The sequence below is a fragment of the Cyrtonyx montezumae genome, unplaced genomic scaffold (assembly GCF_038088225.1).
Source record: "Cyrtonyx montezumae isolate F1298 unplaced genomic scaffold, pur_monq_1.0 scaffold_8, whole genome shotgun sequence".
NCBI classification, from domain to species: Eukaryota; Metazoa; Chordata; class Aves; order Galliformes; family Odontophoridae; genus Cyrtonyx; species Cyrtonyx montezumae.
In genome coordinates, this window is record NW_027072089.1 from 79,971,625 (window position 1) to 79,997,700 (window position 26,076).

A 26,076-nucleotide genomic window follows, 5' to 3' on the forward strand; every position below is an offset into this window, starting at 1 on the left:
ACTATTCAAGTTTAAGTGTGTTACAGTTACCCTGGACGTTGTCTCTGTTTAATATTCTCTATGCAGTTGTATTACCCTCATCAGCTGTCAGCTGGGTATCACCAGAAGTCTGGTCAAATCACACAGATCCTAACCCAAATCCCTTTACGTGACTATTACACATGCACTGTGCCTAAGGACAGTTGCCTGAATTCTCACCCTGTCCCTGGATATGTAACTTCCCATTATTGTATTATCCAAAACTGGAAATAGGTCTGAATCTCATTATCCAAAGCAAGGTCTCTTGGATTGCATTGAATTGGCTTTTAAATGTACTACATCATGGCTGAAGTCTTGGCCTCCTCTTTAATCTGTGGGATTACATTTATTATCTTTATTCAGGCCAGGATTTTGCCTCAGAAACAATTCTACTGTTTAGCATTATTTTATAATTATCTTATTAGATGCCTTCCTGTTTGTTGAAGTACATCAGCTTTCTCTTGTTCAACTTCACTCACAGACAGGTCAAAAGATAGTTGTAGCTTTCAGAGCAAGAAAAACTGAGGTGGCCAAAGCAATCTATTATCCAACTCTGTCATACTACGGAGCCAATTTCTCTTGACTGCAGCTCAGGGAACACTACTGCAGACATTGGCTTTAGGGTTGAGTTTAGCCTGTAGGTTTTTCCATTTTAATACTTCATCCAGAAAGGTCCTTTTTGGCAACTGCCTTTTGAAATCCTATTCCAAAGCCTGGATTTTAAAGTAAATAAGAGAATTTTACTGGGGATGAGGCAATCCTCCCTACTTTCCTTACTGATCATTCTTTGCCATCTGCAACAGCCACCAACTTGTTCACGAAGCACAGCTTTAAAAAAAAAAAAAAAAAGCCAGCACGAATAACAAATGCAGTGTCACTATTGGGCAGTTAAATAACCAGGAAAAGAGAAGAAAAAAAGGCTTACTTGACTTGGTTTACTCCTAAATAGCAAATTCCTAAGAACCATGGAACAAAATGAATGAAAATGCAGCCTCTAGCAGAGTCAAGCAGAAAGGAAATTCATTGCTGAAAGTTTCAAGAGTTGGTTCTCCAGTGTGCCAGCTTTTTTCAGATGAATCTCCCTTCCCTCCAGCGCACAGATTTTTCAGCAAGGAAAACAGAAACCGAACCAGCCACCTTGCAACATTTGGTCCAACTTTGTGTGATTATAATTGGATGATTTGGGTTTACATTTTGCAGCCAGCAGGGCTAAATAAGCCTGTCTGAAGTCCTGACCCAAACACTTTGACTTCAAGAGAAGAAACTGGCAGCGAGAGAAAAAATAAACAGTTTGCTGTATTGTTCCAGCAGGCACCAAGACAGGGCTATGCAGTGCGGTGAGTAGGTGTTATTAGCTCATTTGTCATTAGTTTAAACTAACACGAAACAGAAAGCAGAAGTCTGAGCACACAGAAACAGCACCCTCCAATTCTGATTAGCCTCTCGTTTACACCACGTCGTGGCAATCTGGAGGTTGCATTGGCTCACTTAACCATTCTCCAGGCGTGTGAATGTAGTAACTTCCGTCTCTCTTGGAGGAAGGAAGGAGAAGCTAACCCACAGAGGAGTAGCAAGAGACGGGGAGAATCTATCCTGCAAACTGCCACTGCCACCATGAAGACACTGAATGTTCTCGCCCTCATCTTAGTCCTACTTTGCATCAATGCCAGCATAGAATGGCCTACACACACAGTCTGCAAGGAAGAAAACTTGGAGATATATTACAAAAGCTGTGGTGAGATTCTTAACATTTTCAATTTCCATTTCATTTTAGCTAGGCAACAGGATTGCTCTTATACAGTAAGAGGAGCTTATAAACCAGGCAGTGAATGGAAGGGTCACATTCCCAGGCTGGCACTGGGTTTTGCAGCTGGAATGTTTTGTCTTTCACATCTAGCTGGTTTGGTTGACACGCATGCATCCAAATGTATTTAGATGGAATATAATAGAGAGGAAATAATGTAACCTAATTCAATTTATTAAACAGCTGTCAAAAAATCGATTCAGCATGAGAGATGATTAGGATTTTTATCCTGAAACTCAGCTATTGAAACCAAAAAACAATACAACAGAAAGAGCTTAAATCTTTATACCTGAGGGACAACAGACCCTTTGATGCATCCCCTTCTGATCTACTGCTTTCCTACCGCACAGTTGGGCTGTAGTGATGTGCTTTCTGTCCTCCCACTTGGAGTGACAAGGGACCCTGAGTGACAGCAGGAAGGAATCATGTTCTCAGCTGCCGCAGCCATGCTCAGCGAGGCTTCAGCAGCAGCACTTAACAGAGGCATTTCCCAGGAACCATAGGGTTTGTTTGTTCTTTAAATCTGTAGAGAAGAAAAGGAGCAAGCAGCACTGGGATGACTGAAAATGAATGCATTGAATAGCGCCTGCTTTCCACCTCTTGCTTTGCTGGCCTTGTGCCTCTGCTATTGTGCTGATCTGCTTTACAACTGGGACAAAGGGAATTAGATTCACAGACGCTCCATTCATTTTCCGCACGTGATGTGAAAAGCGATTCGTGGCAAATGAGCACCCTAGAGTTTGTTTTTCCAATTCATCCAGATACAAGGGCTTTCCCTGGGGGCTTTTTCTTCCTTGTAGCTTTCATGCAGTTTTGCACACCCATTAAAATAAAGCCAGTGAGGGACAAGAGAGGTAAATAAATATTTGCAATGCAATTCTTTCCAGGCCTGCTCCGAGGAGAACAAAGTCAGGCTTTACGTATTATAAATGGGTATACCACATTAGGAAAATATTTAATTAGCTATTGAATGTGACCTTTGGTATTACCTTTATTTTAGTAAGAAAATTCATTGTATGAACCAATTCTGTTCCCTCTACAGGTCTCAGCACGAGATACTTTAACATAGGGGCATAGGCTACAGTTTGTGTCAATTCAAATGATGGTGAAATTTGTCTGCAGGGCATGTGTCTGTCAAGCATTGCTTCTTACTATGCACACCACTGGACTATCAAAATGCATTTGTTTAGAGGTTACACATTACACGTTTGGTTTGCCATGCACACAAAACTAACATGTACATTCAGTCAGGAGGGGTTCACAGCTTGAGAAGCACAAGTCAGAGATTTCAAGTCAGGTCCCAACACAGGAGTGGTTTCTATTCTATTAGACACAGCTATGGGAGATGAGAGGATATCATAGATATGGAAACAATACAAGAATTAAATCACATTCCTTGTTTGAAGCCTGATTCCTCTTCTCCTTACAACGCTGGCAGATACAGATGTGGGAACACTTACAGTTGCTGTCACTGTGCCTTTTCCAGAGGTCACCTGTACCTGTAGCTTCAGAACAGGAAGCACTATCTGCATCTCAGCTGATCCAGCTCGTAGTGTTTCCAATTGCATAAAACAAAAAAAATAAGGCTTTTTCAGGATGCTGGGCCCCAGATGCCTCCTAGATGAGAAGTACAGTGAGCTCAGTGTACAGCTCACAGTTGTGACAAAGGCACTGATCACAGTGTTTCAAGAAGGGGAGAGTTTCTCCCTACCTCATTTCATTCCCAACCATAATTAGATGTGAATAATATAGCTTTTTTTTTTTTCTTTATCTATGTCCCATTGGCTACTCTCACCCAGAAGGGAAAAAACATATGCCTACTTTTGACAAGACCCTTTCCTAACAAACCTCATGAAAACTTGATAATAGCAGCAAGCACAACATAAATACTGGGCAGGTGTCTACACACTTCAGATATTTCAAAGGAAAGGCTGTCTCAAAAACACAATGTTGCTCCTTCTTCAAGGTGTTGGTATGGAATTAAAAAAAAAGCTAGAGCATCTTCCTGGCTCACAGACCAGAGATGGGGAAAAGAGACTGTGATAACTAATCCCAGCAGCCCCAGAAGGCATCCTGACAAACTACTGAAGAACAGTAATGCTAAGTTGCAAAACTAAACCTCACTGAATGCAACCAATCCCAAAATAAATGAAGTTCTGTCTTGGTGAAACTCTTCAACCTGCATGTCCCTTCAGTCTGAGAGATCCTCATGGTATCTCCTGCCCCACTAATGATGCCAGTTAATGACATATTTGGGGATACATTATCTACAGTGAGGTTCCCAGTACAAAAAAACTTGGGTAAAGAATTCCCTGATGGCCTAAAGAGGATCAGAATTTCAACCCTATTGTTAATATAAATTCTAGGATGTTATCATCGCACCAGGTTTGAATCAAATAAAGTTTAAGAAGGTTGGGGGAATTCTAGCCAAGTAGTTCACAACTTTATTTCTGGAACTGGATGCCCTCTATCAGCAGATTAATAATAGAGTTCAGTCCGAGTATTTAAAAGGGAGCTGTGTTCATTTTTGCTTTGCAGTTTATCAGATCCTTTCCTATAAGGCAGTAAAAATCTGACTAAAGCTAAAAATATGAGTTAATATAACTGTGATAAATGTAGCAGAGAAGCTTAGATGTTTGAATGAAGACAGATAGAAAAAGCATAGCAGTCCTCTGTTCTCAAAAGCAAGTCTCAGATCTCTGTTGAAAGCTCTTGCCCTAGGTCCAACCTGCCTCTATAATGGGGTAGGTCGCAGGCATACGTCAGGCTCTTAATCTCACCCCGTATTCTGGATCCTATGGAAAGGATCCTCAATATCTCTCAGGCACATCAGAACAAGCCTTCAGAGAACAGGCCCCTGAGGCAAGCATAAAAAAAAAAAAAAAAAGATCTGGACAAGACCACAGTAGACCACAGTAATCAAAGTCACACACTTTGGTTGGGGTCTGGAGGGGGAAAATGTGATCTAAAAGAAAACAAATAAAAATCCTCAGCAGCAAGTTCATAGGAAGAAATACAGGCTAAGAGACCAGTGGTCTATAAGTAAATAGACAATATGCTGCCTCCTCTACATAACCACAGGAGACATAACATCGAGACAGTTTATAAATAGCAAGACATTTCCCATCAGTGCCATTCTTCCTCCCAGGAACAAGTGACAAAAATGAAGGAAGATCTCAAATGGCCAAAAATCACTTTAGAAACCTGGGCAGGGATCCTAAGATAAAAGTAACGCAGGTTAACATCTCTAACTGAGAAAAGAGAACTGTAATTGGCAAGTCTATGCAGAGACATGGAAAGAATCTGTTACACAAATGGCTTATTTCTGTCTCTTTTAATTTCACCATGATTTTTACAATAAAAATACTTTTGATCTTTCCTGATACATTTCAAAAGGCAATTCTGTGGGAAGGGTAAGACAGAAAGGCAATGACAACAAATGCCCTGAGCAGATTCTAAAGGCTTCTGATTGTCAGACTTCTACCTGAAAGTGCAAAGTGCAGTGCAGTCAGTCAGAGACTATAAAATGCAACTCCTCAGTGCAGCTGTTGGCACCTGCCTCTGGACCATTCATCTAAGCTTCCTTTAATTCATCAGGAAAACATTCCTATGAGGTAGTGTTCAAATGGAAACCTCTTCATAGCATAAATAAAGTTAGGTCAAGATATCTGCATTTTTTTCAGCCAGGTTAAGCAGTCCAGTACTCTTAATGAATAATAAGGCTCTATGCTCAGGTTAGGACCTCAAGGTTTTCAGAGCTGCCTGCTTCCTGAAAATGGACTGCTAGTCAGACATGAGGTTCTTAGAAAGGGTCTGGAGAGCATCCACCATTGAAGACTTTGTTTTCTATGCACAGGAGTAAATAACATGGAATTTCAGGGAAAACTACAGGATCACCAAAGTTAAATCTTGAAGTATATTCTTTGGGCTTTATAAAATGTGTTCAGGGCACATGAGATTTTTGGCTAGCAGGCAGAGACAGATTTCCCAAATAACATTTGACCTTGAGCTTTTATTTGGTCTTTTTTTCATCCAAAGCTCAGCTAACAGCCACTAGCTGGAATTTCAGGAAGAGAAGAAATCAATCAGCATTCATTTCATACAGCAGAACCTACACAGGAAACCGACTGTACCATTTTATCTACATACAGGTTTGAAACCAAATAAATAACAACATTTAGTGATATGGGCAACTATTTGCTTTAATTATTGTCTTCTGCTAGACATAGCAGCAGATCCCTTTGCACCCCTGAGAGAATTATTTTTCTCCTAAGGGGAACAAAGTTAAACTGCATATGTTTCACTAAGAAGATTTTCCCTACCCTATATTGATTAAGTAGGAGAAAGCAGCACCATCCACTTCAGAATGAACTTGCACTGGATTGCATTTACTAAGAGAGAAAATCTCGTTTGCATTGCTTTTTATACTCATGAGCTCTGACCCGGACCTTGGCAAAAAAATACCTTGAAGTGAATAAGGCTATTCTGGTGTAGAATCTGCTCTGTCTGGTTAGCACAGTATAGCTGTTAACTTCCCTGTTAAACTCTACATTGAGGGAACTTCTCAGTGCTTAAAAATAAAAAAAAGTGGAGACTGATCAACTTGTTAGATTACTATTTCCTGAGTATTTGCCTGCCCCTGCTGAATCGTTTCAGTCTTATTGGTGTTCCCCTCACACATTCAGCCCATCACATCCATTCTCCTATATACCAAGAGGTCAAATGCATTATTTCTCTTAAAACCCTTTTTTTAAAATTGATTTTTTGTTTGTTTGTTTTAAGTAGACATGTAACACCCATCCCTGATAAATCTGGAATACTAACTTGTAAACAATCCTGCTAATTTGTCATTGTTACAGCACTAATTTCACAGCACATTGCTTTCTGCTTGCTTCATCAACCTAAATTGCTGGTCTCTTTTCCTCGCTAGCCACACACATGTACCCCCTAGATGAAGGGCACAAGTAATCTGATAACTTCAGCTGGCAAAGAAAAGTGCAAAAATTCTCAGATCGTGCATCTTCAGGGCAAATGTTCTGCTAGACACTTTGTAAAAGAAGGTTATTTTTCTATTATTCTTCATTTTTTTGGCAGACAGATTGAGCCAGATGCTCCTCTTTGACTTATTTATTTATTTCCCTCAAGCAGTCTCCAACAATTGCTTCTACTTCTAAATTATTTAAAGCCACATGACACCAGCTCCCCTCTGATCTTCTGTTGCATAAATTGCTAATGGGCAAACAATCAAAGAACTTAAGAATTTGACTTGAAAACATTTTTTATTTGCTCTGTCCAAGCAATCTTAGTGTCACAGCCTGGCTGCTGTGCTCATCTGGTGTAGCTTACTTACTCCAGGGGGAAGGCCAGACATTGACAGGAATATTTCTAGCTCCAGATCCTAACAAACTGAAGCTACCATCAGAATCAAGGTAGCATGGATACGAGTGCGTATGTAAATTTGCTTTATTTCTGCACATGTAAAACTTTTAAAGAGCTTGGCACCTTCAGAAACTAAAATTCATGAATCTGTTTCACTCTCCACTCCATTAGAGTGGGTTAAAACTTTCTCTATGTGACTTCTTAGGTGGTTCAGGCTTAGTTTTACCTCATTTCAGAGAGGAGAGTATTTAGAAAATTTAAATGGTGAGGAAGAACACGAGACAATTTCACACCTCTATGGTACTTTGGCAAAAAACATGTTCAGCATCTAGACTTTGAATCACTTAGCAAAATCAATATTAATGCTTTCAGCGAAGTTGTGGAGAGAGAATTAACCACAGCTGAACTTCTGACTCCTTGCTTATTCATACGCAGTATCACTAGATTTTCCTAATATTGCCACGTCATCTCACCTAGTGCTGTAATAAAGGTCCCCAAAAAACCTCTGGACACTACAATGCTTACAGTTTACCAGAGAAAATGGGAGGCAGGAGATTAGGTTCTTGCAGCAATTTAACATCCACAAGCAAATACAATACAAGAAAATTGAGAAAAGAGCCCTCAAATACCAAAATGACCTCGCTATACAACTGCAGCAACTTCAAGGAGTTGACCTAAAACTGGAGAAGAGTTGCAGCCATCTGGGAGATGTTGTCTAAATACCCTTCAAAGAGCTGCTACATACTGAACCCCCAAACCTCTGTTCCATCCCAGATGCTGACTATAGACTCAGGAGAACTGCTGCTTGCCAAAAGCTAAGATCTTGAAAGCTATCAGAAATTAATTCAATGCTCCAGTTTCCTCTTCACCTGAAGATGGATAGCTGCTGTCAAATGATCCAGCAGTGATTGGGCAGGCAGGAACCCAGCTACTTTCCTTAGCAGAGGGAGCATGCCATTCCAATTATAGCTTACTGCCACACTCCTGTGGTGGATTTCAACCCATCCTGAGAAAATGGGAACATTTAGTCCATTTATATTCTGCTGATTACTGTTCTGTATAACCAGCAGTAAAGCCCGCTATCCCAGAGCATAGCATGTGCCTAACAGCAGGGCAGTTTCTAGTAATGTTTGGTTCTATTTCTGACATAAGTCTGTTGTGAATCCCCAGTCCTAGTGGCAAGCCCTGATGCAAAGAGATCTGCCTCAAGTAGAACAGTATAAAGAATGATAAAGAAACACATGAAGAGGGGAGAGACAGATCTGATTAGGACACAGACAGTTATTGTATGCATCTTACTCATGCAGTGCATGGTATTTTCTTACCAACAGAACAGAAGAACAAAGACTTTCTCTCTAATACATTCCCTGCTGGGCCTAAATTAATGCAGTATTTTCTTGTTAGACTGCTGTAGCTGAAGCCTGTCCTGCCTCCCTCTCTCACTCAAGCTAACTAGGACAAATTAGGATTATCAAATACAAATGCAGATCTGTATGTGCTAACTCTCAAAGCCAGTATCTTTTGGTTTTGTCTTCTTAAACAAGCTCAGACAAAGCTTTGTCGTATCACACAAAGCACAGCAATGTGCGCAATCTCTCCAAGTATAACCAGAGGCAAAAGCAAGAAAAGTCTCCACAAACCCTCATACACTGGGTATCCCCTTGAGCCCCTACAAACAGCTCTTACAAGTCTGCTATCAATAAAGGTGGTTTGGGCAGGAAAAAGCAGGGAGTCTCAAGTCAGGATTTTTAGAAGGACCTTTTTAGAAGGACCACTTTGCACAAGGCATTGACACCACTACCCCAAAACACAGCCCCTCACATCTGATGCCTTTACAGAGGCCTCCCTCCAGCCCACTGCCAGCTGCTTGGCTTGGGTCCAGGCAAATCTCTTCCTTTGTCTCAGTGTGCCGCACATCTTTGTTCATGGGTTCAGCTCCCCATCCCACATCTGGTCCTCATACATCAAATACTGTTACTACAAGAGTCATTGCCACAAGTCCGTAGAAGCTACCAGCCTTCTGGCTTACTGTTTCTGAATATTTGCGAACTTTGTTATACTCAGCAATGAGCTTTATTTGAAGTAATGAGAGCCAAAGACTTAGCGCTTGACTTAGACTGTTTCGTAAGGTGCTGGAATTACTCCTCTCCAAAACCAGGGCCTTCATGGCCAGTAATGCCTGTATGTAATTGTATGTAATTGCTATTTGTATTACTGATGTTCAGTGCTCTTGAGAGAGAACGATTTAAAAATCACATTTTTTAAAACCATATTTTAAATGTCTCTTGCTAGTGTTCTAGGTGTTTTTAGACTATACCAAGACTAAACCTTTAGGCTTCTCTCTAAAGCCACGTAAGTTTTATCAGAAAGGAAGTGGAGCTATTAACTCACAGTTTATAGACCATGGGATGATAAGGATACATTAATAAAGATTTTCCCATCCCTTAAACTCAATGTTGCATAAATAAGTCAAAGATATAGGAGGTACAGAAGGTAAAGCAAGTCATAGCTTTTACAGAGGAAGCCAATGTGTCCCTCCAAAACTAAAGCCAAGACTGGTCCTGTCTCTGAAGCGAGTGCCTTGGGATGAAGCATCCTTATCTTGATTGGCTAGCTCCAGCTGACCTGAGTCACGCCTTATTCTGCTCCCTAGTGAAAACAGGGTCTCTGCTCTTCCCAGCCATGTCTGAATATGGCTGCAGCACGCACTGACTGCAAGACCCAAAGGGAAGTTCATTAAACTGAAGATACTCAGGGAAATCTAGATGTGGAACTGGAAACTTGCAAATTCAGCTTGTCCTTCTTCCCCAGTGTCTTGTAAATAAATTCCACAGTGTCAAATATAACCCTGAGCATTCAAGATAGTTTATTTAAATAGGCATTAAAGAGAAAATGTCAAATGAATACAGAATCTGAGGTCCCAAATAGTTCCTCATTCTTTCCCTCCCTTTTATCACCTTTAATGTTGTAAGGATGTAAGGACTAATGATTTAATTTTATTAAGAGCTTTGAAGATGAAGACTACTGGGTAATTACTAAATGTGTTTCTTTCTTGTATCAGTTTACATCTCTCCTAGCACCAGCCTGTCCTTGTTTGACCCTAACCAAGCCCAGCTATATAACTACACCTGGCTCTACAACTTTCACCCAATTTCTCCTAACTGTGAATCTGAAAGACACAAAGTTTACCAATTTAGAGAGTTTTCTCACCACTGCAAGACTTGCAGATGTGGCCACTTGCAAGCAAAGCTTGCCTGCTTGCTCTTAAATTCAGTCATAACCACTAATTTTCCTACTCATATGGAAACAGTGAGATTTAAGAGCAGATTCAGATGACAGTAAAGCCAGTAGATGGTAGTTAACAAGATAAGGGAGAGGGAGGGAGAAGAAAAGACAAATTGTTCTAGAGTAGCCCATCAAAAGTGCAATAATAGGTGCTTCGCATTTGTCCAAGCAGTTTTTGTAACGCTGTTAGTGGTCTGGCAGCTCTGGCTCTGAAGGACATAGCAGTAGCAGAGAGAATCTTCAGTCAAAATCCTGCTCCTGCCCACCTTTACAAAACTGCAAATGTTACAACCCGAGCCTTTCTTACACAAATAATGCCCTTTTTCCCCTCCCAGTAAGCAGCTTTTCATTAATGAACCTCAACATGTTTGCAAAATTTCCATCATCGTTTCAAGTGTTGGTAATATATCAAAGCTGAACTGGAAAAGCAAAACTCTGCATCCAGTTGAAGAGTTTCTACTTTAATTACAGCAGAGAGAGCAGATTGAAGGGAGTGGGTGGAGGGAAGTCTGGGAACATACAGTACTGTGCACTATGAAATGCTGCAGGGAAGTGGAAGGCTGAAGGGCAGCCCCACGTGTTTGAGAGATTTAATGGTAAATGTTATTGCTCTGCACATGTGAAAGACATAACATGTATTTTTTTCAGTTTAACTAGCTCGCTTAAGATTGAAGCAGGAAGGAAGAGTAAAAGGAGGTTTAAACCTCCATAAGAGAGAAACAGTGACTCACAGTTGTGCAACAGAAAAATTGCAATGGCCTTGGGTTGCTTTTGTCACACAAGGCCTTCCTCAATATTTAAAGAAAGAAGAGTGAGGCACACTACCTTTGGTCACAGCGCACAACTGAATCTACAAGCATCCTTGCATATGAAATGGTTAAGAAATTAATACTATTTCTTATGATTTCCTTTTAGCAGTACCCTTTCTGCCTACATTTTTTGGAATCCAGACTCCCTGGCACCATTGCTTTAGCACAACACCTTCCTTTCAATTGATTTCAGCAGGAGTCTGCCACGTACACAGCAGTATCTAGGATGTTGGATAGCCAGAATTTCCACAGGAAGATGGTCTGAAAATTAATTGTTGGTTATTTTGTTGGTTGATTTTGTTGTTTGATTGTTTTGTCAGTAGAAAAGTTGGTTTCACAGCAACAGAGTAACAACATAAAATCCAAGTGCTCTAATTCACAAATATTTCTGGAATATCTCACGTCTCCTCTTCTCTGGGGACATGTAACACTTGTCTGGACGCACCAGTGTCCCTCTGTACTGCATCTCTGGTGATGGAGGAGGAGACACCATGGTTATATTATGCAATCAAATTGGTCACCTGGCAAAAGAGCTCAACCCATAAGAAAAAAAGACAGAAAGGAGACATCCAAGCTAAAGCAATCCTGAGGTCACATTCTTGACAAGAAACCCATTTTTTCCAGCAAAACTGTGTTTCACGAAAATCCTCTTTTCATCAAACAGTTATGGAAGAAAAATAACAACAACCACTTGGCCCTAATACCATGAATCGGTTTGTTGATTAAAGCATTACCAAGTCTCTTTGAAAAGATCATCATCTATGCTGCAATGCCATCTTTGACCACTCTTCTGTTCTGGACGTTACAGAACTGCCAGCTATTGTCATTTGACAACCAGTGCTGTTTGTAGGCACCGATATCCACATTGCTCAGGATCTGAGCAGCTGTTTCCTGAACCTTATCCAAAAACAGAAATGAAAAGGGCTCTTGCAGAAGTCCAGAGCAAAGCGGAAACCAAGCCCTGAGAGGTGGTAGAGACCAGAGATGAAGCAGGTATAACGGTCCTGGGAAATGAAAAACAGAGAAGTTTGGTGTTCTTTCCAGCTAGAGCAGGAAACGGTTATGGCAACTTCCGAAGCTGCAATAAAGCAAGAACTGACAGGAACATGGACGGGGAGAACAGACAACCCCTCTAACTCCAGTCACATCTGAGCAGCTCATGAACAACTCCAGGCACCAGTTTGTTATCCCAAGCAGTTCATGTAACTATTTAGTGGTATGGAAGAAGACAGCACAGGTACAGAGCTGCAAGAAATGCCAGTGATTTTTAATATCCCTCTTCTAAAAAGTTGCTTAAAGTTGTCGGGAGTTAGGACTTGCGAGCTCCTCTTGGACCACACTGACAACTCACAGGCTGGCTGTGAAGTCTGGCTAATGTTGCCAGGTCCACCCAGTGCTTTCATTCACTCAGTGCTCCGGTCCAGGCAAACAGGCTTCAGACACCCAGGCTTTGCCCCTGATAGCTGCAAAAATAGGACCAGACAGGGAGCTGGAGCTCTACAGATACACTAACAGCCTCACAGACAACAGTGACTCAAGTTACACCGCAGCATCAAAGCAAAATTCTCCCAAGCCATTATTTTCCACTCAGTAAGATGATCACCTCAAAACACAAACCATAATAACTTAGAAACAGAATTCATTTTCCAAGTGTATGATTTGTCACCAACATCTCTCTTTAAAGCAGGGTGCCCACGTCTGCTTCTATGCATGCCACAGTTTGCGCTTGGGCCCATCCCTGCAGCTTCTCCAGTTTCCACAGAGAGACAGATGCACAGGCCATGAAGATCCAGCAAGGCCAATCATGTGCCTAAAGTAGGCCTTGAAACTCTGCTACAGCATACATCCATAGGTTAGGTGATATGCAGCCAAGCTGGTCACATCTTGCACCTCCAGCCACGGCTCTAGGAATCTCTTCCTCATGCCATTGGCTGCAGCAGTGCCAACAGCAATGGAGCTGTCAGTTGTTGCTGCTTGCTGTCACCAAAGAGTGACACGTTGGCGAGCCCTCAGGAACAGCGCAGAGCAGAAGGAAGGAAGGGAGAAGGCAGAAGCAGGGGGAAAGCAGGTGGGTTTCTTCCAGTTTTGGAGCTTCACGCTGAGGAAGGGGCACCGCAAGAAGCAGTAACAGCCACATCTGTGTCAGTCAGCAACTGTAGGCTCCCCTTGCCCCCAGCCCTGCTAAAGTCTCCCAGAGAAGAAATCTAGAATATTTCCAAGGTTATAAATATCACCTGGTGGTGGGCCCAGCATGAAGCACTGCATGATCTCAGCCACACAATCTGTTTTTCCTTTTTGGACTTTCCCAACTTTAGGATTTAGGTTCCCAGACAATCACCTAGTCATCTTCATACAGAAGTAACTATTAAACTCAGGGTATGAGAGCTTTGAGTCCATCATGGAAAACATCTCGAAAATATCTTATTTACTTTTTATAACACTTCCATAGTCTTACTCTTGCTTTCTATACAGTTGGTATCTCATTATAAAAATACCAACTTGTTACTCATTGCTTTCTTTTTCCTGACAGATCCCCAGCAAGACTTTGCTTTCAGCATTGATCGTTGTTCAGATGTCACAACTCACACCTTTGATATCAGAGCTGCAATGATCCTAAGTAAGTGAATTCCTATTTTCTTGTGCCATAAGCGGGCATGTGTAAGTACTGGTATTAAGTAAGCAAGGGTAGCAACATCCTATAAAATAAAAACAATACTGCATTTCTAAGAAATTTCAAAGTGGGTACAAGGCTAGAAAAATGACATGTCTGTTACCAGCTCTGCCTCAAACTGTGTATGTAACTCAGAACAACTCATAGAGTTGTCAGTCCTCATTCCTCTCCTACCCTTCATCCCTGTGTGGGGTGGGGGCTGCTCTAGAGGTCGTCTTCACAGCTCAGTCATCTGGGGATATCCTGTCGAATAAGATGGCTACAGACTCCACACCCTTGTGTCAGCACCACAGAATTATATCCTCCAGCATTTGACGGAGCAGCAACAGAAGGTCAAAATCAGTACTACATTTGAGCTAAAGGGCTGGGTGCACAAGTTAAAATTAGTTACAACTTGACTTTTGACTGTTCCATGGCACAGCTTCTTGCCACCCTTTTGGCTCCAAGCTCACCTGCTGCTGCTGCAACAAATGGGAGAGCGCTGCTGCATACTCCTGGTACTGATCATGAGTTTGTGAGCCAAGCATCTTTTAGCACTTGGGAATGCCCTCCTACATGCAAAGGTCATCCTCTCAATGGATATGGTGCCCTTTTGCCTGGAGAGCATCTGTTATCAGGTGGCTGCAAAGTTAAACAAGCCTGCACACGACATTACAGGCATTTGCAAATACCTTTCTAACAACTCAGATTACAGGACCTCTCTCTAGATCTGGCAGCCGCACTAGCTTGTCTATGGTAGCCAGCTGAAAAGGCCAAAACAACCAATGTCCTAGCACTGTTTAGCTGTTATGCTGTTCCATGGCCTAAGTCTGTCTTGGGACATTTTTCCAGGCGGCAGGTAGAGGCCAGGGGCTGTTCTCAGTGGCATACTAGATTTGGTCAGAGAATGGCATGGACACAATTTAAAATAGAAACATAAGCTACTACATCCCTTGTTATATACCTTGAGAGGCTTGGAGAACTGTTCCTGAAACACAGATTTCTGTGTTTCTAGTGTTCTTGGTGAAGAAAAAAAAAAAAGTATAATTGCTTAAACAAGGGGCAGGGGGAAAGGAAATAGAAACTTTCATAAAACATAAATGTATAAGCCTGTTCACCCTTGCATGTTCTCTAAGCACTCTGTCTACTTTCTGTATAGGACATAGCATCAAAGAACTGCATGTCAAGATTGATCTGATCATAAATGGGAAAACTGTCCTACGCTACTCAGAGACACTTTGTGGACCAGGCCTTTCTAAGCTAATTTTCTGTGGAAAGAAGAAAGGAGGTAATTTAAGTAGCATTCTAAAATGTTTGATGTTTATTAGGTACTCCAAGCAGGATGCACTCACTGAGCTACCGAATGCACCAATATATGTTAAAGTTATGTTTGCTTCAACAGCATGTTAATGTGTGACAGAAAAACAGTAGGATAGATTTTCCTTTAACCTGTTAGCTTGCTTCTCTTCTAATAGCAGATTATTGCAAACATATGGGATTTCAAGTCCATAAAAAATAACTTTGGTAATGTGACCACATCCAACAGCAGAGGGGTTCATAAGCCCTATTTATAGCCACATGGTTGTCATGCGAGCAAAAAGCATTTCAGAACTGGCTTTTATTTTTGTCTGAGGAAGGGCTGAGCAAACAAACAAGGCGTTCTGAACACATTCTTTACTATTAAGTAAATAACACTTCCTGTTCTGAAAGACGGTTCCTAACACACAGTAAGAAGAACTAGGCTTGAAAAGGATATTTGGATCAGTATAGGGTGTGATACCGTCTACATTTTGCATCTTGTTTCTGCTCACCATGTGTCTATGCTGCTGTGTCAGATGACTTATAGTTCATGTCAGTCAAACTGCCAACTGGTGCAGTAGTTGGTTTTCAGTGGCATTAGCTGCCCACAGACCACTCTTTGGTCTCAAGCGAGCCTGGGCACTTCAGTGTCTCTTCTGCCATGATTCAGGCCAGGTAGGGCATAGATAGCCATAGCAGGTCCCGAAAAGCTATTGTCATTATTTTGAAATCACTTTTATGTCACAATAATTTCTGTCGGCCAGTTTTAAAATAAAGAGGTGGAATTGCAGGGAAGGTTGCCACAGAGCTGTTAGAGAAAGTTTCAGGAGCTACACTTTTCTTCCATTCACCTTCATCTCCATCATGATAACACTGTAATCATTCATGTACACGGGCTACAAGTTTGACAACCATGCACGATACTAATGCTAGCACAACCCTACAGAAAATTACTAAAACATTTCACACCACATAGAAATATCACAAAGAATGATAGAGAAATGCTGCATGAGCAACCAATTATGTAAATCCTGTGAGCCAGACAGAATAAAAATATAGAGCTTTCTTCAGTTGTGTATTGAATTATAAGAAAAATAAATAAATAAACACCACATACCTAGTGAAAAACTATCTTATTCTGATGAGATACTTAATAACATCCTTTAGGGAATACATTAAGAAGCAGAGCCAGTCCTGAGCAAAGCACAAACTGCTCTTCACACATTAAACTACAAAGCCAAAATCTCCCGGGGTTTCCAAGTCCCTTAATCTTGGGCTGACAGGTGATTGCTTCTACTAGTTGAAGTGCACTATAATACCATTGTTGGTTGGCTGAATATTATATATCCTCATTTAGAAGCATTTCTGAGTTTGGGTGAGGATATATATCTCGCATTCTTTAAAACACATCACCTGTTTAAGGCAATCCAGCACAGATGTATTTTGACCATATTAACGCAATTATAAGCCTGACTTAATACCTACATAGAAAAGACAATATTTTGAATAACAGAGGTAAAGAGTAAATAGCTCTTTTGGAGCCCAGTTTTCACTGTTGCATACAGACTACATTTCCAGCATCTGTTCAGATGTGACAGGAGTTTAAAGCTTTTCTACACAGAACATATTCGCCCACCACAAGGAAGACAAATAGTACCTGTGCTTCCCTCTCCCAAAATGACACAGAACACTGTTCTGGTGACAGCTTCGTTGGTCCATTGGTATGGACCAAGCAGAGAGAAAGTTATGAGGAAAAGAGATTGAAGTAAGATAGATTTGGCAAAGTTTGTAGTATTCCCCTACCACCACCTTTTCTGTCCCGTAATACTACCAGCAATCACTTTGCCATGACTGGAAATGCTTTAAAAGACCCAGTATAGCTGGAGGTTTCACGTTCATCATAATCGTAGTATTTACTATTTATGTTAAGCAAACCTCACATCTAGCACAGCTCACTGGGACTCCTAAGTAAGGCTCCAAAGTATTTCTCAGAGCTATATCCCTCTTGTGAAGTTGCAGACTCAAAGGTTTCAAGGAAATGGATCATTGTGCACTTAAGAATAACAATAACAACCCGACCTGCTAAATTCTTCGTGTCATAACATGAGCTCAGCTCTTCCTCTTTTTTAGTAGGATGTGCTGGTTATTCTCCATTTCCTCCAAAGAAAACTGTTACATAATATTTAACAGATTTCCTAGTGCAATCATTAAAAATCAGAGAAAAAGACTTAGAATAGTAATATTTATAGTGTACCGACCGCAGCTTGCAGGCTTAAACATAACTCTACAGGTTCACACTCTCAAACAATAAAACCCTGACTTTAAAACTCCACTCTATATTTTGTTGATTTTTTGTTAGGTTTTACAGTGAGCATGTTCTAAAATAGTATTTGGGAATAAAAATAGAGAATAAGGCATGAATTACAGAGCTGAGTATCACTTGAAGTTTAGGTACACACTTCTGACAAAGCTAGGTCTCATACTGATATGCAGTATCATCTTCCTTAGCCCCTCCATCTCACATTTTCCTCCCCAGTAAAGAGAGTGGATGTTTCTCACCAAACTACGTATTTATATAAATATTTCTCACTCAGCTGTGTATCTGTAGCTGGCAGTTATTCAGTTTATTCCTGCATCCCTAAAACTTACAAAAGTTTTGTGTCAATTGCATGGGTGCAAGATCGTGTCCTAGAAGAACTCCAACGTGGAGCATTTAAGCTCTAAAAAGATTTAAAACACAGAAAAAGAAGAGGTGGGTGCAGATGTACAGGGCCTTTATATAGTACAAGAGTGTGAGAACGTTTAAGATTTTCAGTGCAAGGAAGATTTGAGAAAGAGGAGTGAGAATTTCATTATAGGTGTTTTGTCGGAAATGAGAGGCATCTTCACGATAAATGGTAACTGGTAACTTGAAGTAGTTCTCAGGAAGTTCTTATACATTTGAAAGCTGTGCATCAGACTGAAAGATAGTAAAGGCCTGTTTGCTGACAGGGAAAAGGACTAAGTTACTTTTGGTAGAAGTAAGAGCAGAAATCTCCTGCAAATACAATAACATCACCTTGAATCAATGGTACATTAGAAATGTACCGTTTCCTCTACAGAAATCACCTGCAGTTAAGTCTCTATGAAGAAGGGCTGAACATGGAGGGTAAGGTAAAAGCCAATCACAAATGACAGCATACTTGACATGCTATAATGTATGAACAGACTAATGAAAACATTGGGGACATTTTAATGAGGAAAATGTAGCCATAATTTATGCTTCTCCCCATCATATAAATAACAAACAGTTATGCATTTATGCAAATGCAAAAGCATCTGCTCTTTCACTGTAAAGACCACAGAATTTTGTCAATGAGCAAGGCTCAGTGCTTGTGACAGTTCCAGTTACTGCAACAGATGTGTACATCATCTTTCAATGGAGGAATGCAAAAGTATGCACGACTATATGAAGGATGCTGGGATAAACTACAGCCCTTAAAGCCAGTGAGGATGTTTACATTTCTGGAATTATAACAAATCTCCATGCAACAGGAACACTGAATGGACTTGGAGAAGTCTGATCCAGCCAGCGTAGGCACTGAGAAGGTTGCCATAGTCAGAAATGAGTGTGAGCAATAAAATTCAGCTCTGTATTATTTCCCGGCAATTCTCAAAAGCTACTCTTGCTTTCCAGTCAGAATACACTTTCAAAGAGCACAGTTCTTTTACATAATCACAAAAGCAAAGAGGGTCACAGGAGTCACAGAACCACACCACTACATTGGTTGAGTTGGGAAGGGACCTCCTATCTGATCCAGCCCTTCTGCTCAAGCAGCACCACGCAGTGCAGGTTGCCCAGGACTACATGCAGTCTCTGACCACCCCCCATGATGGAAACTCCACAGTCTATCTGGGCAGCCTGTGTTAGTGCTTGATCACCCGCAAAAAAAACCCTCTTCAGATAGCATCTCTGTGTCCAGTTTGTGTCCATTGCCTCCTGGCTTGCCACTGGGCACCACCAGAAAGAGCTGAGCGTTGCCACCCTTGCAGAAACAAATGGCCTGATGCCTCTTATTTCATTTTAAAATATAGGTTTTGCATAACTTGGATGCTGTTAATCTACATTTTGATTTTGGACAGCTTCCCAACAGTCTAGGTGGGACTGTAATGAGCTATGTGATCCAAGAGGAATGTCCATATCCCAGAGAAAAAGGATTTCAGAGTGGGATTATGGTTCCTGGCCCAGTTTCTTCTCTACTCTCTACCATCATCTAAGATTTACTAAGCCCAGAACTGATCAAAGAAGAGAAAGACAAGGCCCATTTTAGGCTGTATACCAAAAGCAAGTGTGTACAAACCACAAAATGAAACACTGCAGAGTCTACAGTATTCTAAGCGTACAACTCACAGTAAGCCTCAGCTCTCTTCAACACACATATGGCCCAAGTCCCAAGCAAGTCACTCATCACATACATCAGGCAGTATGTAGCGCCTTCAAACTCCTATTTAGGTTTAGTAACTTGTGAACTAAGTAGGCTGTGTTGTATTTTTAAGATTCTTGAGTCACCACTCTCTGCAGCAGAGATGTGTCAGACTCCAGGGCTCTTTCTTCATGCAAAGCAGCAATCAGTGATGGCAATTGCTCTTGGAAAAGAAAAAGGCTCCTTGGGGCTCAGGTGAAGTGGTCGGGGAAGCAGAGGAAAAAAACTATGAGTGCTGTAAAATAGATTTAAACAGTTTGAGAGTGAGAAGTCAGCACATATCGATTGTATTCTTAGTTTTGGTAGTAGATTTTTCAGGGAAACATTTAGAAGTCCTGCAACTTCTCTAGCTTCCACAATCACCAAGGCATTACCTTAAACAAATATTAATACAAAGGTGTAGGACACTGATGAGATCTCATGTTTCTTCTCTTCTTCTGGTGCATGTTATAGTCATGATTCTTTTATTTAAGTTTGTTAAATGAAGGCATTGACCAATATTCCACAATGTGTGGGGAAGATGTAGTATGGACTGATTTCTATTTCAGACACCTATTGTATGGTGGGATGGATTGTGTGACAAATATGTGACAAAACTTTTGTCCGTTCTTTGAAGAGAAACAGTCTAAACAAACACAGAAATGGACCAAAGCAACTCTGTAGAAATTATGAGCATCAAGATGCCGGCACATACTTAAACATGATGAAATGCTTATTCTTCTGTCCCTGTCAAAGTAAAGAATATTTCATGACACTTACGAAAGCGAATCTTTAAACAGTCTTCATTTTCCGTGACTTGTATAGGGCAAGTTGTGTAAAAAATTCTGTACTGAAACATCTATGAATTTTATTTTCAGTCAAGTCTACACAGTTCGGCCCACTAAGCTAAGAAAAAGTAGGAGGAATTGCAGAACAGCTTGTGCATTCTGTCCATTAATGCTGAAGTTGTTCTTTCTTCCATAGCAAAAAGCAAATGTGTCTCACGTTTAGGGAGATAAAGACTGAAAGGTGCAACTCCCAGGCTCTAGTCCAGTCACCGACACAATCTGTGATATCTTTAGCACACCAAGTAACTTGGTGAATGCTCCCTCAACAGCAAGATAAATATTCTTATTACTTTAAGGTAATGTTCAGCAAGCAGTCAGAACTCTACACCTACAGAAATACTCAGCTCAGATCAACATTTTGGCAATTTTTTTCAAGAAAAAAGTGTAGTCCAACTATTGCATCTCAAGGTGTTGAACAGATCGTGCTAAAGGACTCATGTCTAGCAACTTCCTGCTCCCCTTCCATTTCTCCATTTGCAGGGGCATGCTGACAAAGGAACAACCACCTGGTTGTGCAATGCCAGGGCTCCCTCCTCCATCTCCTTGAGCTCAGGCTCTGCCTTCCCCATAAGGCACTACATGTCCTGACATTTGTCTGGGGATAGCTGTTGCAAGACTACATATTGAGCTCTTTGCAGCTCTATCACACTTGTCACTGGAGCACATTTAAGTGCTATTACAAAAAACTCAGCTGCTTGTTTCTGACATGTGCTGTATGGTATCTAATCATTCATTATCATTTTTGCTTTCAGAACACATCTACTACGAGGGACCAGTCACACTGGGAATCAAAGAAATCCCACAGGTAAGTTCATCTCCACTGTGCTGTGAAGGAGAAGGGCTTTCTGGATGAGGTACAGTCAGAAGATTATTAGCAATGATGCCAGCATATACCAAACTCCCCCAGCTAGCACATTGCATCATGGCTGGTCTTTTCAATACAAAATCAAGTGGCTATGCTTAAAGCACCTGACATAAAACCTATGTTACAGCCTCTAAGATGAGTGTATAGGGCCTGACCAGCACTGGAATGGTCCAAGAACAAGAAAAGGAGAAGATAGGATCACAACAGGGATACAGAACAAGAACAAGTCCCAGAGAGCTGAGTTTGCCAAGACGTGCACAGGCAAAAATGAAGATAGTTGAGTTTTGGGAGGATTGAGCCTCTGTAATGACAGTTTCTATCTCATAGATCTCAGTCTTCCCTTGGTGATAGCAGCAACCATAACCTTCACCTTTCAGGCACTCACACAGGGTGTTGGGCTCCCTTATGCAGGTTGTTGCTCCACCCTCACAAGAGTACTTTCCTTGATGTCGTGCCTAGAGATGCCACATCAAGTAAGACCTTCTCTCCTCCAGCACCTCACATAGGAGTGTCCAAGTTTGTATCAGCCAGCATCCTGTTCCAGGAGCAGCTTTGCTAAATACTGATGGCACTTCTGTAGGAAAGGCTCTAGGGAAACCTAGGCATAGGTCATCATATCAAAAGGAAACTTTGGAAACATGCACACAGAACTCAAATTCTCAGAAAATGAGCTGAATTTGAAGCCAAAAATTCTAAGACTGTTCACTATCTTTTTTTAATAACAATTTTTACCCAGGAGGAAAATATTATTCTGAAGGATGAGAAAACTTAGTCACTAACAAGCTATGAAAATGAGTTACTAAAAAACTCGTCCATGAATGAAACTATAAACTTCTGGAGAATGAACATGCTTGTGAGGAAGGGAGTAGGAAGCCTTCACTGTTAATTAATCAATCAGGCAAATAACACTATCCTTCCATGCAGCAATCAGCTTCTGCTCATTCCAATGTAATCTCATCTGACCAGCCTAAGGGGCATTTACACAATCTTCACAGCAATTATAACACAGCTATATTCTTGTGAGCATGTTGTCATTGGGTCTCTCTAAATTTGAATGTTCCACTTAGCTTGAATCTCTCTGTGAAGAAACAAGACAGTTATTGCCTTAGAATCCCCATGATAAAAGGTGAATGGCAAGAAGCCCAGCTCCTTCTAGCTGTGCCATCCTCTGCTTCTCAACAAGAAGCCCAGAGCTGGGTAAGAGCTTTCTATAATTCAAGGCCAGGAAGCCACTGCTACCAAGCTTTCCACTGCTGCTGGCTTGCCTACCCCTACTTGTTTTCTCCCAAACTCCAGAGAGAACTGAAAAATGCCACAATGCCAGCAATACCAAATCAAAAAAGAGGATAACATCTAACTCACCTCTTCCTCTCACTCTGTTAGATGAGCCGTGTTATGTCGCTGCCATGCTTCTTCTTCTCCAGGCACCTTGACAGGGTGATTTTAACCAATACAAAGGAGCCATGTTACCTTTAAGGTTAAGATTCTTGCACTGTAATTATACAAATACACTTCCCCTCTCCACCCCCCAAAAAAGAGAGAAAGAGTAACTATTAGTATCTTTATGTTAAACTAACTCTTGATTTTACTATAAAAGAATTCATCATAGATTGACTCACTTATACACACACATCTCCAAGATGCCATATTTTATAAAAACATATGTGCTGAACAACAAGATCCAAGAAAGAAGTGCTAGACAACTGAGCACCTCTTCCCTTTCCTGGTCCTGAACTATGCTTTCCTCACAGGAAACATGACAAGCTATGTAGATTTGAAAAGAATTTTCAAGCATCAAAACATTTTGTTCCCCTTGCACTGTTTTAATTTTGAACTTGCGCTGTCAGCATTGATATTTCTGATGAGAACGTTTTGGCAGAAAATCTAGGCAACTCCTTTACCAGTTCTGAAACACATTCAGACAGAAAATATTTTGGAGGAACTTGATGGGAAAAGTATAATTTCGTTTCTAGGAAGAGTACTGGCTCATAGAAACAGAAGCAATTATTTACTACTCGTGGGCTAATCTCTTGGTTTGTGTTTGTCTCATACAGGGAGATTACACTATTGCAGCAAGGCTGACTAACGAAGACCATGTCACTGTTGCTTGTGCTGATTTTACTGTGAAAAACTATTTAGATTATTAACTAAAATAAAGTACTTGGTCTGACTTCCTTAAAACTACGGATTCCTAAAATTATCCAAGCCCAGCAAGCTGCTTGCATGCTTCAATGATTCTGAAAGAAAGAATTCTCACATGGTGGTTCTGATGCTGTTCTGCTTTGTAACTCACTCTTTATTTTTTTTTTTGAGAAGTCACTAGACCCTACCCTCTAGTGGTAATTTTATCACCAAATGCACACTGTAGCCCATTTTTTGCTTTTAATATATGCAGTTGCAAATAAAAAGTATTTGGTACCAACATTCTCATCTCAGGATGAAAATAGTACGAGGCAGAAGAGGCGAGAGCCTAAACAGACTTTTGCAGCAAGCTATGGAGGTATCCATTTCTAACACAGACTAAAGAAGATTGTCATATGTATTATGCAGTTATAGCTCTCAACATTTTCAGTTTTCTGTGAGGGTTGTTTGGAGCCTCCCACTGGTATAGATATTGTTGTAACCACAGAACAAAAACCAAATAGAATGAACATGACTCTTTTTAGTGCTCCACATTCAGTCACTCTATTAATATCACTTCAGACTTCAGGACTCTTCTTGTGCATTTTTTTTATTCTTTAATATTTACAGTGATATGAGAATCATTCTGTTTAAGCTATATGCTGTTCTCACTTCTCAATAAATTTGCAATAAAAAGAAAATATTTTCCTCATATTTCTCATGATTCTAGGACCATTCCAAACCTTAAAGTGGAAAAAAAACAAACAAAAAGCCACCCACAAACTGAGGGGAGAGCACCCAAGGAGGGAGGTTGAGGGAAATAAATTAAATGAGCTAGATGTTTTCTCTTGTGGTTGTTGTTGTGTTGGTTTGTTTTTTGTTTTTTTTTTTTTGCTTTTAAAGAAACATCAGTCACGTTGATGTACATCTTATGTTAACGCAGTACAGACTGTTCTTTGCATTGAGCAAGGAGCTCCATGAGAAGTAAACACAACTTAAGCTCCCAGGTGCAGCATATCCCCAAACCTCTAATTCCAGGAACCTCTGCATCTGGTGCAGCTGATGGGTAATAGATAACCAAGCACAGAGATACTTGAAGTAAGGATCGTGGGTCTGGAGATCCATTTGGAGAACTGGAACGGCAGAGAAAGGATCAGCAGTGGGTCTGAGTGCTGATTTGGAGAGTTAGGGATATGAATTACAGCTATAGAAAGATGCTAGAGCTGAGCGTAGCTTCACAAATCAGCAAGAGTGGTGTTGCATGCCTCATCTTGGAGAGGCTCAACGAGGGCAGCTGGGGCTGTGGCTCACAGCTGGCCACACAGGAGTTCTGGCATGCAGCCTGTGTCCTACACACCCAAATGCCTACGGCACAAATTCCTGAGCACCAATAGCATCCATGCTGCACAGATGACCAACGCTGTAGTGCAGCCAGCAGCGAGAAGGAAAGAGATAGTTCCCTGCTTCTCTCCTGCACAGTGAAATTCTCAACTGCCGTCCCAAAGGTGAGCATGTTCTTGAGGTCTAACTCCCAGCAAGCACCACAAAATGGGAAGGGAGCATAGTTAACACACTGTGGCTCCAGCATATATATATTTTTAAACCTGATTTGGGGGAGGGAAAGAGAAAAGAAGAAGGAGGGGAAAAAAATGCTGAGGATCTCCATCATAGCTTTGTCCACCTTCCTCCAAATAAGGACTCAGTTCTAACATTATGGTGCTGCTCTGGAAGTAGTTTGCCCAAGTCACCATAGTTGCTTGCTACATTTTAGGTCTTCAAGACTAATAAAAACGGGTATCATGATACAGATACAAGCTCAGTTTTTTCTTCATCTCAGTAGCTCTCTAGATTCACTTCTCTCCATGACTGCCATATCAGTAAAAGTATCTTGAGAATAAACAAGCAAAACTTCATTCAACTCTACCATTCACACAGGAGTCCACTTGCTCAGCCCTATTTCACCACAACCATGGAGCAAAAACATGACTAAAACTCAAAAGCCCTTCACCAAGCCTCTTGGCCCTTCATCTGATGAAAAAAATTACTAGATGAAAAACAAATCTGCTTATTTAAATGCTTCTATTTGAAATCAATCCCATAACAGCCAAGTTCCTCTCAGTAGAATCTTTCAGACTCCATACGCAATGGAGCCTACCAGGAGGGATGTCCATCATAGCAGCCTTGGCCTTCACATGGTGCTCCCGTGGAGCATCTCTAGCAGGTCTCAGCTGCCCAAAATGTGGGAATTTCAGGTAGAAAGCACCAGACTTCTTCCCCTCAAGATCTTCCATCTCCAACTGTTTGCTGCCTATCTAACTCATACAGAGCCTTTCTGTTGGCAGCGCTGAACAACTTTTAACATTTGGCTTTCTATCAAACATGTTGCTTACCATTTTTCTCTTGGAATTAGGCTGAAGAACTAAGACTAGATTTTAAACCCACACTACAAGACTTTTGTCAGAGCAGGACAGCTTGCATGCCACAGAGATTTCTTGTCTTAAACTTCACTCAGGACTCAGCAGCTCAAGGCCTCTGCTGCTCTCTAAATTAGAGAGC

The 26,076-nt window shown here is 41.0% G+C and overlaps 1 protein-coding gene across 1 annotated transcript; it reads left to right on the plus strand.

The window, feature by feature from the left end:
* Window positions 1–1,464: 1,464 nt before the first annotated feature.
* LY86 (lymphocyte antigen 86) lies at window positions 1,465–24,349 on the plus strand. The gene is made up of 5 exons (XM_065753609.1): window positions 1,465–1,753; window positions 13,826–13,912; window positions 15,105–15,233; window positions 21,287–21,339; window positions 23,454–24,349. Exons 1-5 carry the CDS (start codon window positions 1,633–1,635, stop codon window positions 23,544–23,546), a joined length of 483 nt encoding a protein of 160 aa, XP_065609681.1. The 5' UTR covers window positions 1,465–1,632; the 3' UTR covers window positions 23,547–24,349.
* Window positions 24,350–26,076: the final 1,727 nt, after the last annotated feature.